The sequence below is a fragment of the Trichomycterus rosablanca genome, chromosome 9 (genome assembly GCF_030014385.1).
Source record: "Trichomycterus rosablanca isolate fTriRos1 chromosome 9, fTriRos1.hap1, whole genome shotgun sequence".
Lineage (NCBI taxonomy): Eukaryota > Metazoa > Chordata > Actinopteri > Siluriformes > Trichomycteridae > Trichomycterus > Trichomycterus rosablanca.
Window position 1 is genome coordinate 6,425,086 of NC_085996.1, and position 13,342 is coordinate 6,438,427.

General features: G+C 39.0%; 1 protein-coding gene across 1 annotated transcript; it reads right to left on the minus strand.

Annotated features, from left to right (window-relative positions):
• Nucleotides 1–251: 251 nt before the first annotated feature.
• On the minus strand, nt 252–11,642 carry pkib (protein kinase (cAMP-dependent, catalytic) inhibitor beta). The gene is made up of 3 exons (XM_063001031.1): nt 11,560–11,642; nt 2,384–2,556; nt 252–1,558 (listed from the first exon to the last, which is right to left on the minus strand). The coding sequence occupies exons 2-3, from the start codon at nt 2,526–2,528 to the stop codon at nt 1,470–1,472; spliced, it is 234 nt and encodes a 77-aa protein (XP_062857101.1). The 5' UTR covers nt 2,529–2,556; nt 11,560–11,642; the 3' UTR covers nt 252–1,469.
• Nucleotides 11,643–13,342: the final 1,700 nt, after the last annotated feature.

The window sequence follows — 13,342 nt, forward strand, 5'->3', positions numbered from 1 at the left end:
GCTCATAATGATTTCATTTCAGGTGTATTGATTTAGAAATGTGATTTCAGCATTTTTCATTTTCACTGGACCTCCTTTAGAGTCACATATTCAAGAATTAATACATACCTGCCAGCAAGTAGTAAATGTGGTTTTCTGTGGCAACAGTAAAATAAGATAAATATCATGCAGATCTCATATTATCATTTGTAATCTACACCCAAATCAAAAGCATAAATCAGCAACAAATAAAAACTAAATACAGAGTTTATTTAACAACATGGCAGTATTTGGTACACAGCTCAAAACAGACGATACACTGGATTCACAGCATGGATCGAGTCCTACAGTTCAGGTCAAACATTTACATACACTTGTAATGGTCATGTTTGTCACGGTAGCCTTAAAATTTATATGATTTCTGTTCCTTTTTGTGACTGAATGATAAAACAAATTTCTTTTTAGATGTTTACTTTTCTGCAAATGTGCCTGGACAAAAGTAAATAAGTAATAAGTAAATTAGATTCATAATTTAGTGCTGTTCTAAAATGCTTATTTACTTTTGGCATGGCCTCCAAAATTATTTTATTGATTGTGATAACTCAACAAAATTACAATCAGAATTTGAAATCTTGCCAAGTAAGTTTTCACATACAAGGAATTTGGCTTGTTGTACTGGTGCCCAACATAGAAAATAAATACTATTATATAAATGAAAACTATGAATATTGAATAAGTTAAAATAATAATAATAAATATATAAATAAATTATGTGTTCTGTGTTCTTATAAATAGTTTGCCTGCCCCCGACTGCCAAAATACATGAAACAGAACTTGTGCTGAAAGAAAATGTGTTTGTATGGGCATCCATAAACCACCTGGGGAAAATATTAGCTGATCTTCATCCAGAACATAAACAACAACAACAAACCCCAAATTTATAAAAATAATGTTTTCATGAGCTAAAGAATTGTTCTCTGTGTTTTTGGGTCATTTTGTGGGGTGTCTGGAGTATAGAAGAAGTGTGTTCCAATCTGTTTAAAAATTGCATCCACTTTTTACAGATTGCATCCACGTTTTGCAGGTTGTCCCCTTGATAACAAATGAAATGCTGTGTTATTGTGCAAACAGACAGACAGATCAACATTTAAAATACTATCCGATTAACGATTGTGTTTTTAAATCAACTAAAAAATAGAATATTCTCTTCCCACCATTAATGGGATGGGACCTGGTGGGCTGCAATGTTTCTGACTACCATCCAAGTATAAAACCACCCAATTGCTGAGCCTTTAAATTGAATTTTTAATAAACACATGTTTTTGCTCCTCCATCAGCCCTCAGCGGTGTATCATCCACAGGTGATGATGCTGATCTTGCATAACACAGACTATGGTGTAGCAGTTGTCCGGTCATAAGGGCAGGAGGAGGTACTCTGGTACTGTCTCTGCTCCTCTTTTTAGTCCTATTTTAAGCAGTAATGGTTTAAATTATGTGCCCTCTGCCTGGTCCTTTCCTTCTGAAGGGTCCCTGTCTGGGTCAGCTGATGATGGCCCTTCTCCTTCTTGCTTGGCATTGTCTGTAAAGAGTAGATACCAAAGGACATGGTGAGTGAACTTTATAGACACTATGAAGCAAAAAGTATTCAGAAACCACCATAACTTTTGAGATTATGTATTTTAGCCAAATTCATAACTAATGTCTCTCAAATCAGTTGCACAAAATCTGCAACTGCACAAGGCACGGCCCATCAAGACATGTTTGTATGATCAGTTTGTGTGCAGGAGATGCAAAAGGAGAATTTAATTTGGGGGTTCACTGTCCTGAAAATAAATCTAAATCTAGTCATTTCAACAAGATGACAGAATAACTCTGTCTCCTAATAGTCTCCTGACTTGAATGATTGAAAAAAAGTCTAGTCCATTGGATGTACTTTTGTTTCTTCGAAGAATTGAAGACAATTTGCCAAGAGCAACTGCTACAAAACCTCATTTTCCTTATCTTAGACACCTCAACACTGTAATTGCCAACTAAGGATTTGTAACAAAGCCCTGCCAATAAAAATAACTGGTGTCTAAACACTTTTATGTATTACTTTTTACTGCCACGTCTTGCCTTTACACTGCTGAAGTAAGCACATTGTCCAGTGTAGACCTGTTGTTCTTCAGTATAAATATAGTCGTGCTATTTGTCATAGATAAAAATTCTCATTCTTAAGTTACATTTGTTCATGCCTGGAGTCAGTGAATTATGAAAAGTAATGTCACATCATCTGCAAAATCAGCTGACAGGCTAGCTAAAATACAGGTTAATAAGGGGTACTAGTTTAAGGTGGTTCCTGATACAGAATCTCACTCAATGACATGACAAACTACATTGATCAAATGCTACGTGGTTAGCATACCTCCTACAGTAAGGTCTGCTAGTTTGTTTGGCAGGTCTGCTGCTTCAGGACCGGCAGTAGAATCTAAAATATCTGGCAGGGCATTTCGTCGACCAGTCCGTCCCGTGGCAGCAAAGTCAGTGACAACAGCCTCCACTTCAGTCATCTCTGGATGTTTTTCCTCATATCATAATCTGCAGGAGATCAGATATTTAATCATTAAAAAACTCATTCATAATGCTAACAGTTGAGTCCTGTTAGACCAAGAAGAGGCGAGACAGAAACGATGGTCAGTTCATATGCAGACAAGGTCATTTAAGGAAAATCCATAATCATAAGCAGTAGACAGACACAGGTGAGACACCGGGGGATCAACAAAACAACAAGCAAGGAACAGGGCACAGAGACCAGAAACAGAAACCACAAACTATTATTATTATTTATTTTATATTACTAGTTTCAGGGGTGGCACGGAGTTTGCATGTTCTCCCCGTGTCTTTTCCTCCGTGGGTTTCCTCCGGGAGCTCCGGTTTCCTCCCACAGTCCAAAACATGCAGTCAGGTTAATTGGAGACACTGAACTGCTCTATAGGTGAAAGTGTGTGTGTGTGTGTGTGTGTGTGCCCTGCGATGGACTGGCATCCCATCCAGGGTGTTACTGTGTGCCTTGCGCCCATTGAAAAGCTGGGATAGGCTCCAGCACCCCCCCCCCCCTTCCTGCAACCCTAATTGGAATGAATGAATGAATAGTTTCAGGATTCGTTGAAAGACGCACACTACAGGAGCTGGTATGTCGTATCGAGAAGGCTGCAATGGAATACATGCAGCATATCATCAAGATTTCCGATGTTTTCATTGATCATCTTAAAATTTTAAATTTGATGCCTGCGACATACTCCAAAAGTTGGGACAGAGGTACGTTTACTACGGTTCCATCACTTTTAATGGTCCTTTGATGGACTTTTAATGGTTTGGAAACTCAATTCATTAATTGTTGCTGTTTTGCAAGTGAAATGTGTGTCCATACTTGCTTGATACGAGACTTTAACTGATCAGCAGTGGTCGAAATTGGCTGATGATTTTATGTAACTGTAAGTGAACTCTCTGTACAATGGCCTTAATGCAGCAAAGCCATAACCAAATCTATCCTGCCACATCTCAGCTGATGCCAACTACCATGGGTGCTTTACACTAAAGCACAGCAGATTAAAGGCTCAATGGAGGATTTACTGAGAGCTTTTGGAAATGAGAAATTATGTCTACATTTAAGACAAAGTGTAATCATGGTTTGGCAAACTCAGTTGTATGCTCTTGGTTGTTTTCCAAGATGCTTCTTCATACTGTCTGAGGAGCTGCCACCCTTCACCACCAGCAGGGTGGTACCCAGGCCCATCAGTTACACCAGGATGTATCATGTTCATGCAATACAAAGTGTTGCCTAGAAATCTTAAATCAGTCAATACAGGATTTGTTCAGTATGCCCTACTATTAAAGAGAACACAAGAACATGAATCCTTTTATACATTCTTGTATCAGTACTGATACAGAAGGTTTGTGAAGCTGTAGTTACAAACCAGTTCACTAAAAGATCAGATGGTGCAGATTTGTTTATTACAATTTTAGAAACATGCATCCTGATCTGGTCATAGAAACCACTCAGATTCCCATGCAGGCTCTTGCATACATAATTTTTTCACTTGCTGATCAGCCTTCATATCAGTTCCACATCTCCGTTAAAGAGCATTTGTGTTGCTTCTTGTCTGATTCACAACCTACCAAACCTCTATTTACTAAAATCCATTGGCCTCCTGTCACCACCAGGATCAAAGTTCAAAACTCTTGTCCTTGCTTTCCAGGCTTTAAGAAGCTCTGCTCCAGCTCTTTTTTATGGAAAGTGATTTACATTTGTGACTGAACACAATCTAAGCAATTAAACCCAACATTTACACCCTGGCAGTGGAAGAGCTTGAACCAGCAACCTTCCAAAAACTAGTTAGGTATTTATTCTTATTAATATTATTTACAGATGTCTTAAAACACTGGTATACGGTATATCCCACATGCAAAAATTAAAATACAACTATACAATGTAAAACACCTTGTTCATCATTTTTGTGAGTCTCTTTTTTACTGTTGATACCAAAATCAAGCTGAAATGTTTAACTCCTTTTTGCACACCATACCACTATGGTGGTATAGGCACCAGAATCTAGTCTTTAATTTGATTAAATTGTATTGCTTTATGCAAAAAATGCATTTACCATTAAAATCTCTATATCTGTGTGTAAATGACAGTTTGCTATATAGGGACTTCTATTCATAGGACTTTTATTTATAAAACACTTCTGAATATCAGTGCCATATCTGTGCCATATCTAGCCTTGAATGCTTTTAATGGAGGTTCAAGGTTCTCCTCTAATGATCATTTTACAAAAAATGAGCCAGAGGTGCAAGTCATGCTGAATAAAACAATGGTGCATTTTGGCCATTCGATAACTCATTCATTTATTCATTTCATCCTCATGGTTACAGTGAATGTTATACACCTGTTGGCAGTAGGTCTGGCTTAAGGACCAGGATTTCAGACATTTAGTGTACCGACTGTTCAAATGAAACCATATCCTTCAGAGTAGTGAGGGTTAAAGAACGCTAAAATGATAAAACCTGATGCTAATCTACAATATCAAGGGTTGTTTAAGGTCAAAGCCTCACAGACAACCTGCTGCGCTGTCATAAATCTCCTGATCTGAGCATGTCATCACCAGAGCTAAAAATAAACCACACCTGGGGCTGTGGGGCGTTTTTAATGTGCTGCTGAACATCAACAAGACATTTTGTGTGTGGACTATTTCATGGCACAAGACATGGCACGATTTATGTTCAGATAAACAGATGTTGAGGAAGTGAAGCTGATCAGAAGACACACAGTGTTGTAATAATCTCTCTGTTTACACTGATAATAGTCTGTGACAAGATGGATGGCAATAGAAGAGCAGGGATAGCAATCATGGCAAGCCTTTGATTGATCTCATTCAGGATTTCTCACCGGCTGTGGCGATAAATGATTTATTAAGGCCTGTGGGGAAAACTCAAGCTGGTTGTGTTCCACGGTATATGAACACAGATCATCTAGACCGTGTTTTTAGATGAAGAGATACACCAGTATAATCACAACAATCTATGTTAAAGATTTTCATATGGATTGTAGGAAGCTTCAGGCAATGTATTTTATGTGTTGGAAGGTTTTGTAACAACATGTTAATAAATGTTAATATTTGACTAGAATTTTACAAGTTTTGTATCCCAAATGATCAGTAAACAGTGAGAACATTCAGGATCATTATGAGGTCAAACTAGAGTTTCTGTGTACATTCTGCACACCTAACTGGTCTGTATAAGGTTCCAAACTGTAAACCAGGCACTGCACGACAAAGAAGTGGACACAGAGGTGAAAAACCATTTTCACCAGTAAATTTCCAGGCATAAGTAAATAAATACTCATATTTTGCTTATTAATGACTCGGGTAGAGTGCAACAGTGGGTAGGGTAAAAAATAGCTAGGTTGATCTTTTACTTTCTAAACCCAATGATGCTTCCAGTGTTGTCATTAAAATCTAGGCTGTAAGTAAAATAGTCAATCATTCAGCTTTAGTAAAGGCTACATTCTTATCTGGGTAATGGTGTTTTCAAAGCAGAAATACAGTACAGCATAAACAGGGTGGCAATATATGGCAGGACACTAAGCACCAATGACAAAGAGTAGACAATTCACCTACAGGTTTGTTTATGGAATGATAAAGAGAACCAAAGGAAACCAGTGTATCAAAACAGAAAAAAGAGAAAATAGGGAATTCATTAACTTGTAGAGTTCTGTATCAACATGGAGAGTTAGTGGTCTAGACATGGCAGAGGAAGGGATGGTTAGATAAACTTTCTCCTCACTGCTGCAACAAGACTCGTTGGAGCCCTTTGGACACTGGAGGTACACGTGGGGCATAACATGACTCTATACACAGGATGCCTGTGAAAATCCATCGCTGGCTGGTGTAAAGAAGAAACAAGTAACTTCACATGTGTCCATATAAATTTCCAGGCATAAACAAATGTAACTTAAGAACGAGAATTTTTGTCTATGACAAATAGCACAACTATATTTATACTGTTGGAAATTAGAAACTAAATTAGAAGAAAACAGAAAGTGTAACATGTGGCATCAATGAACAAAGCATGTGGTATTACAACATTTTTTCTCATAAATAACAAAAATAATGAGAATAATAAGGAAATAATAACAATCTTAAGAATAAAGTGAAAATATCCAGAAGCAGTTTGCATGAGGCAATTTTACTTTACACTGCAGTGCAAAGCGCTAGTGATCAATAAAGCAACTATGCTTGAAAGGTCAGTTTTACAAGGTCTGGGTAAAGAAAAACAGCCCAATGGCCTTTTCAAACTGCCGCCAACACACACACACACAAAACAGCCTAATAATCAAATGAATGAGCCCAATTAATACACAGTAAAAAATTATATAGTTACTCTGTCAATGTCTTAAACTTCTATTATTATATATTTTCATAAAGAAAGAAGATTTAGTTGTACAAATGGTGAAAAGTATTAGGTCACCCTCTGTTTTTATTAATTAAATGGGCAAAAATTCTTAAAGACAATTTAAAAGGTTTTTTCAGAAGATCAGTGGGTGTCATAGTGGCAAAGGGGGTTTGCTCCTAATTACAGTCATTCTGGTCATTCAAGTGACTGACCAGCCCTATAATGACACATAAGCTGTGAATTAAAAACAAGCAGTGACTGGCTTTACATGTCTCAGAGGAAACATGTGCTAGCCATAATTGGAAGAATACCAGATTGGTAGATGTCATGTGATAGAGAAGAATCAGCAATTGGGAATTGGTAATGACTGAATTCTGAGAGAAATAAAGGTGGTGGTTTATTATGCATATAGTCCACTATGTACATTCTACCTCAACATAGTGTTATACTGTATTTAAAAAGCATGGAGTGACGCGGTCTGGGTCCTTTCTTTGTGAAGTTTGCATGTTCTCCCCATGTCTGTGTGGGTTTCCTCCCACAGTCCAAAAACATGCAAGTGTGATGAATTGCAGATACAAAATTGCCCACGACTGGTGTAATGAGTAACTACCGTTTCTGTCATGAATGTAACCAAAGTGTAAAACATGACGTTAAAATCCTAATAAATAAATATAAATAAATAAAAGCATACATAGTGATTTGGGATTTGGCCTTTGTTGATATAAAAATCTTAGCACAAGTCAAATAATTGAAATTATAAATGGTGGATTACTGTAAGTAAATAAATGTAAACAGAAAAAAGCATTACCTTCGTATTTTGTACCCTTCACTGAAACACGTTTATACATTAGTCTGATGTTTAATGTAATTTAATCTCTTTTTATTCAGTTTTATCTCAACCGATTTCATATTTTGTCGACTAAAAAGATCCCCATCGACAAACCTCAGATCCTGCTGGGGAAGCTCTAGGCATTCTCAATGTAACTGTGTGATTTAATCCCTCCTTCGGGACCTGGGTTTCCTCTATTGTCTTTATCCAGAGGGATGTTCTGAAGCAGCCCTGTTTTTTATACATACACCATGTTGCCAAAAGTATTCACTCACCCATCCAGATCATTAAATTCAGGTGTTCCAATCACTTCCATGGCCACAGGTGTATAAAACCAAGCACCTCGGCATGCAGACTGCTTCTACAAGCATTAGTGAAAGAATGGGTCGCTCTCAGGAGCTCAGTGAATTCCAGCGCGGTACCGTGATAGGATGCCACCTGTGCAACAAGTCCAGTCGAGTTTGGTGTGGAAGAACTTGAGTGGTGGAGTCCTGACCTCAACCTGATAGAACACGTTTGGGATGAATTAGAGCGAGCCAGGCCTTCTCGTCCAACATCAGTGTCTGACCTCACAAATGCGCTTTTGGAAGAATGGTCAAAAATTCCCATAAACACACTCCTAAACCTTGTGGAAAGCCTTCTCAGAAGAGTTGAAGCTGTTATAGCTGCAAAGGGTGGGCCGACATCATATTAAATCCTATGGATTAAGAATGGGACGTCACTCAAGTTTATATGCGTGTGAATGCAGACGAGCGAATACTTTTGGCAATATAGTGTATATACAGTTTTTGATACAGTTTTAATATCCTGATAAATAGTCATACATCTTTATTAAGGAAACCGGAACCATGTCTGTGCAAAGTAACATATCCAAGGGGACACAATCTCATCGCTCAGAAGCACCAGCACGACTGAGATATTTCCCATCTGATTAAGTGAAGGAATATGTGAGTTACGACCAGGTCTCGGAGGTCGTACACAAAAGCTCAGCCTATTTATCTGCACGCACCTCTGCAAACAACAGACGCCGGCTGGCAGCTCCAGATGGTGTAAATCAGTGGAGAAAACATCAGATAAGCCATAAGGTGTAAACAGATACATTACAAACCCTAGTAAGCATTTTGTTAATTCATTCATTTTGCTTTATCCTGGTCAGGGTCATTTTCTTGGCCAAGGTCTGATTCATTGAGTGAAAAGCAGGAAACACCTTGGACAGGTCGCCACTCCATCACAGGGCAGACACACACAAACACCTTTTGGGAATATAATGTGCTTCGACCCCAGCTGTGCACACAGTTACACCATACCATAGTACTGAAAACATAAAGTATAAAGTAAGTGTGAAAACAGGGCCAGAATAAACCAGACCGATTTTAACTATTTAGTCTCCTGGGCACAATTAATTTTGCTAGCAGGTGCTCATAGTTTCAACGTTTCTGTTATGATCAGCAAGGCCAATTAAAATCTAGCTTTTCCTGGGTGGCACAGCAAAAGCACACACTCCCCCACTGGGGCAGAGACTGATAAGGGGACCGTGGCTCATGCGCTAAGACAACACAATATAATTACACTTTAAAATCTGATGAAAGATGTACCAGTATATCTGTAATTCTTCTATGAGTACATCATTCATGTATTTATATTCAACATCCAATTAAACCTGATTAGGGTCACAGTGGATCTGGTGCCACATGGCCACACACTCGCACATTTACTTTCACTTACACCTACGGGTAATTTAGAGCAGCGTAGCCATCTTCTATTGGTGTATTAGGAGGTGGGGAAAAAACACACAGACATAAGAAGAACCTGCCAAACTCCTGGCAGTAAATAACTTAAGCCTAGAATCAAACCCAGGTCCCCAAGACCCATGTTGCTGTGTGGCATCCGCTTGCCACTGTGCCACAATAACATATTATGATATCAAAGTATAGGTTAGTATAGGTCATGATGACATCACAAATCAATGTGGAAATAGGACAATGCTATGTTGAACTCTCTCACTCCTAGGGGCAATTTAAAATATCAATTCCACACACTGGCCTATTTTTATACGTAGGGGGAAATTGGAGTATCTGGAAAAAGTACATGCAGACACTAAAAAGAACATGCCAAATTAAAAAGAGAGTGTAACTACACTCAGGATTAAACCCTAGAGCTAATTCATTAATTCTCACTCATTTTTACTCATTGGTCAGGGTCCAAGTGTTTACGTGCTACCCAGACACATATAGGGCATCACACATTTACACTTCAGTGGCAATTCAAAACACCCACTGCACTGCGCCGGGTCCTAAAAAACTATGTTAGTGTGACACCCACTCTGTCAGCTGCACCAAGGTGGCTTTAGTTCACACATTAAAACAAAATAAACCACAAAGTAAAACATTTACTAAAGCCAGAGCCTTTTGATAGGATGGCACCTTGCCCAGGGTATTTCGAACTTTCCACCACGTGGAACTGGACCTGCCGCCACCCTGACCAGGATAAAGTGGTTGATTGAAATGAATAATAATAATAATAATCATGGTTATTAACATTTAAAGAGTTGTATCAAAACCCTCCAGACCTAACCAGGATGACAAGGTAAAAGAAAATTTATTTATTTATTAGGATTTTAACGTCATGTTTCACACTTTTGGTTAAATTAATGACAGGAACGGTAGTCACTCATTACACAAGATTCATCAGTTCACAAGGTTATATAGAACACAGTCGTGGGCGATTTAGTCTCCAATTCACCTCACTTGCATGTCCTTGGACTGTGGGAGGAAACCGGAGCACCCAGAGGAAACCCACGCGGACACAGGGAGAACATGCAAACCCCACACAGAAAGGACCCGGACCGCCCCACCTGGGAATCGAACCCAGGACCTTCTTGCTGTGAGGCGACAGTGCTACCCACTTAGCCACCGTGCCGCCCGTAAAAGAAAACGAATGAGTGAATAAAGTACCGAATGGTTACATGGCTTGATTGCTTTCACACCATAATAACCCTGATGTGGTTATTAAACACTTAGGTGGTTGTAAGATGTACATCTACAGGTACTTAATGTCTCATCTACCTTCTGTTGCTAAGGGGTGTTGTAAATGTTTCTGGGACATGCTTCAGACCCACTGCAACCCTAGCCAGGATAAACTGGATGGATAAAGAGATACATGAATGGACACATGAATGAATGAATATGTGCTTTCTGTGATATCAGTCATTTGGACCCTTATATTGTGGTAAGAACCAACAAACGGTACATCATTAGTGTAATATAATGGTTCTAATGGTACAAAGTAAAACGCAGTAATGATGCATTTACTCTGGCTGACGGTTCAAGGTCAGTGCGATGTGCAGTGTTTTCTGTCACAAATAGAAACCAGGCTGTGTCCATTAAGCACATTAAGTCTATTTATAGATTAGGACGGGACGACTTGCCCTGCTGACTAAATAAGCCCGCATTTAGGCTCTTCTAGGGTCACCCGGCATGTGCGCCCGATTTTACCTCTATGACACACCTACGTTTTTGTCATGTGTATCCAGTCGTGTTAATTAGTGGAGTAAGGTGAAATAAAATGCTGTGGAAGATCAATAAGAATTCAGTCCATGCCAGGCTGTGTGGTGCGGTGTGTGTACGTGCTTTATTAGAAATGAATGGCTGGACGCAGGACGTACATTGGCATTGCCTGAATGCCCAAAAAAACACGTGTGTTTCCACTGGTCATCACAGTACAGTAGTTTCCATTCTCTGCCAATTGTATGGTCATGCCAACATTACCCATCTCACACCGAACAAACCCGCAGCAGACAAAGAAAGATCTGAACTTACCTATGGAACGTGTGTCACGCTTCTGCAGTTCTGGATCATCCAAACGAAGAGAAAGTGATCGTTATCAGACCATCAGAACATCAGAACATCGTTCCTCCTCGTCTGATCGTCTCCGAGTCCGCGGTGCGCTCCAGCGTTTCATCTAAGCGCGCGTGCACGTGTGGAGGTGCCTCGATGCGCGCGACCTCACACGTTTGCCATGCGAACTGTAAACAAGGATGCCATGTAATGCCAAGCCTGGTATCCAGAGCCAGAGAGGGGAGACCGGGTTAAGTTGGTATACTGCAGACTCCTCCAATCAGTAGCAAGCCGTAGTTATGTCATTCACCATGCACATGTTTTAGTGTCCACTTAAAAACACTGTATCTTACTGCCCTTAGTGCTGATGTGTGTGTGTGTGTGTGTGTGTGTGTGTGTGTGTGTGTGTGTGTGTGTGTGTGTGTGGAGGGGGCAGTGTCATTTAAATTACTTTTCTAGTAGCTGAGCTTCATTTTCAACCTAGAGAATCAGTTTCAGTCTGTACAGAGCAAGAACTCTGATTCGAAACATACTCTTACCCAACCTCAGTGCACATGAGTCAGCTGTGTACCACAGTATTTACAGTTCCTGTTCTGAGCCTTTTTATGCATTTATGTCAGTTACACAATGAACAGTGTAACTTCACACAATTAAAAAAAAATCACAAACAGCGAGGCCAGTTTGCGTCGGTATGGAGTCAGACTGCTTGTTAGAGTCTGCACATGTGGAGCTGTGTGATGATGTGGAGATTTTACATCATGTTCCAGTATAAAGGTAGAAACTCTGATTAGCAACTTATAATAAGCGTGCATTTAATATGTTTCAAGCACACACACTAACATAACTCATCTACACACACACTTTATAATGACTGAACTGTGTGTGGTCTTTACATCTGTAAAATCAACACTATACAAGGTTATATAAGGTATAAGGCTGTACACGTCTCTTAGCAGTTTAAAGCAAATAGGAAATCTACATTTTCATATTAAAAACAATACAATAGAGATGCAACCTTTGTGAATCATTATCATGCTTATTTATATATATATATATATATATATACTGTATATATATATATATATATATATATATATATATATATATATATATACTGTATATATATAATGCTAACAAGAGTTTTTACCTGTATACTAGAACATGATGCAAAATCACATCATTCCACACAGATCCATGTGTTCACCTCAACACAGACACAAACTTACTTTACTTTGTGTATAACTACTTTATTGTGTGAAGTTACACTGTTCATTATGTAACTGACATAAATGCATAAAAAGCTCAGAATAGAAACTATTAATACGGCGGTACACAAAGCTGACTCATGTGCACTGAGGTTGGGTAAGAATGTGTTTCGAATCAGTGTTCTTGCGCTGTACTGACTGAAACTTCTCTATCGGTTGAAAACAAATGTCAGCTGATAGAAAATGAGTTTAAATGACATTTTCAACCATCAGCATTAATCAAATAATCGATTCACTTGTTGGTTATTGATTAACTCAATGTACACTGAAAAGAGAGCCCATCATCCCAAGAGAGAGACCATCATCCCCAGCTTTAACTTACTACCAGACCTTGACAAACTGCCCCACCTGCTGGGGGAGCACAGAGAGAACACTATACACAGGTCTGCCACCAGGTGAGGGACAGTGGGTGATTATGCCTCTCACACAAACACACACACACAAATGTATATTCTTATTACTGATTACCTTTAGTATTATTACTGTCATTGTTGATGTTG

Coding starts and splice junctions, on each gene's coding strand:
- pkib (XM_063001031.1), bottom strand. CDS start 2,528: ATGACTGAAGTGGAGGCTGTTGTCACTGACTTTGCTGCCACGGGACGG. Junction 1,559..2,383: donor AGCAGACCTTACTGTAGGAG/GTATGCTAACCA, acceptor TACTCTTTACAG/ACAATGCCAAGCAAGAAGGA.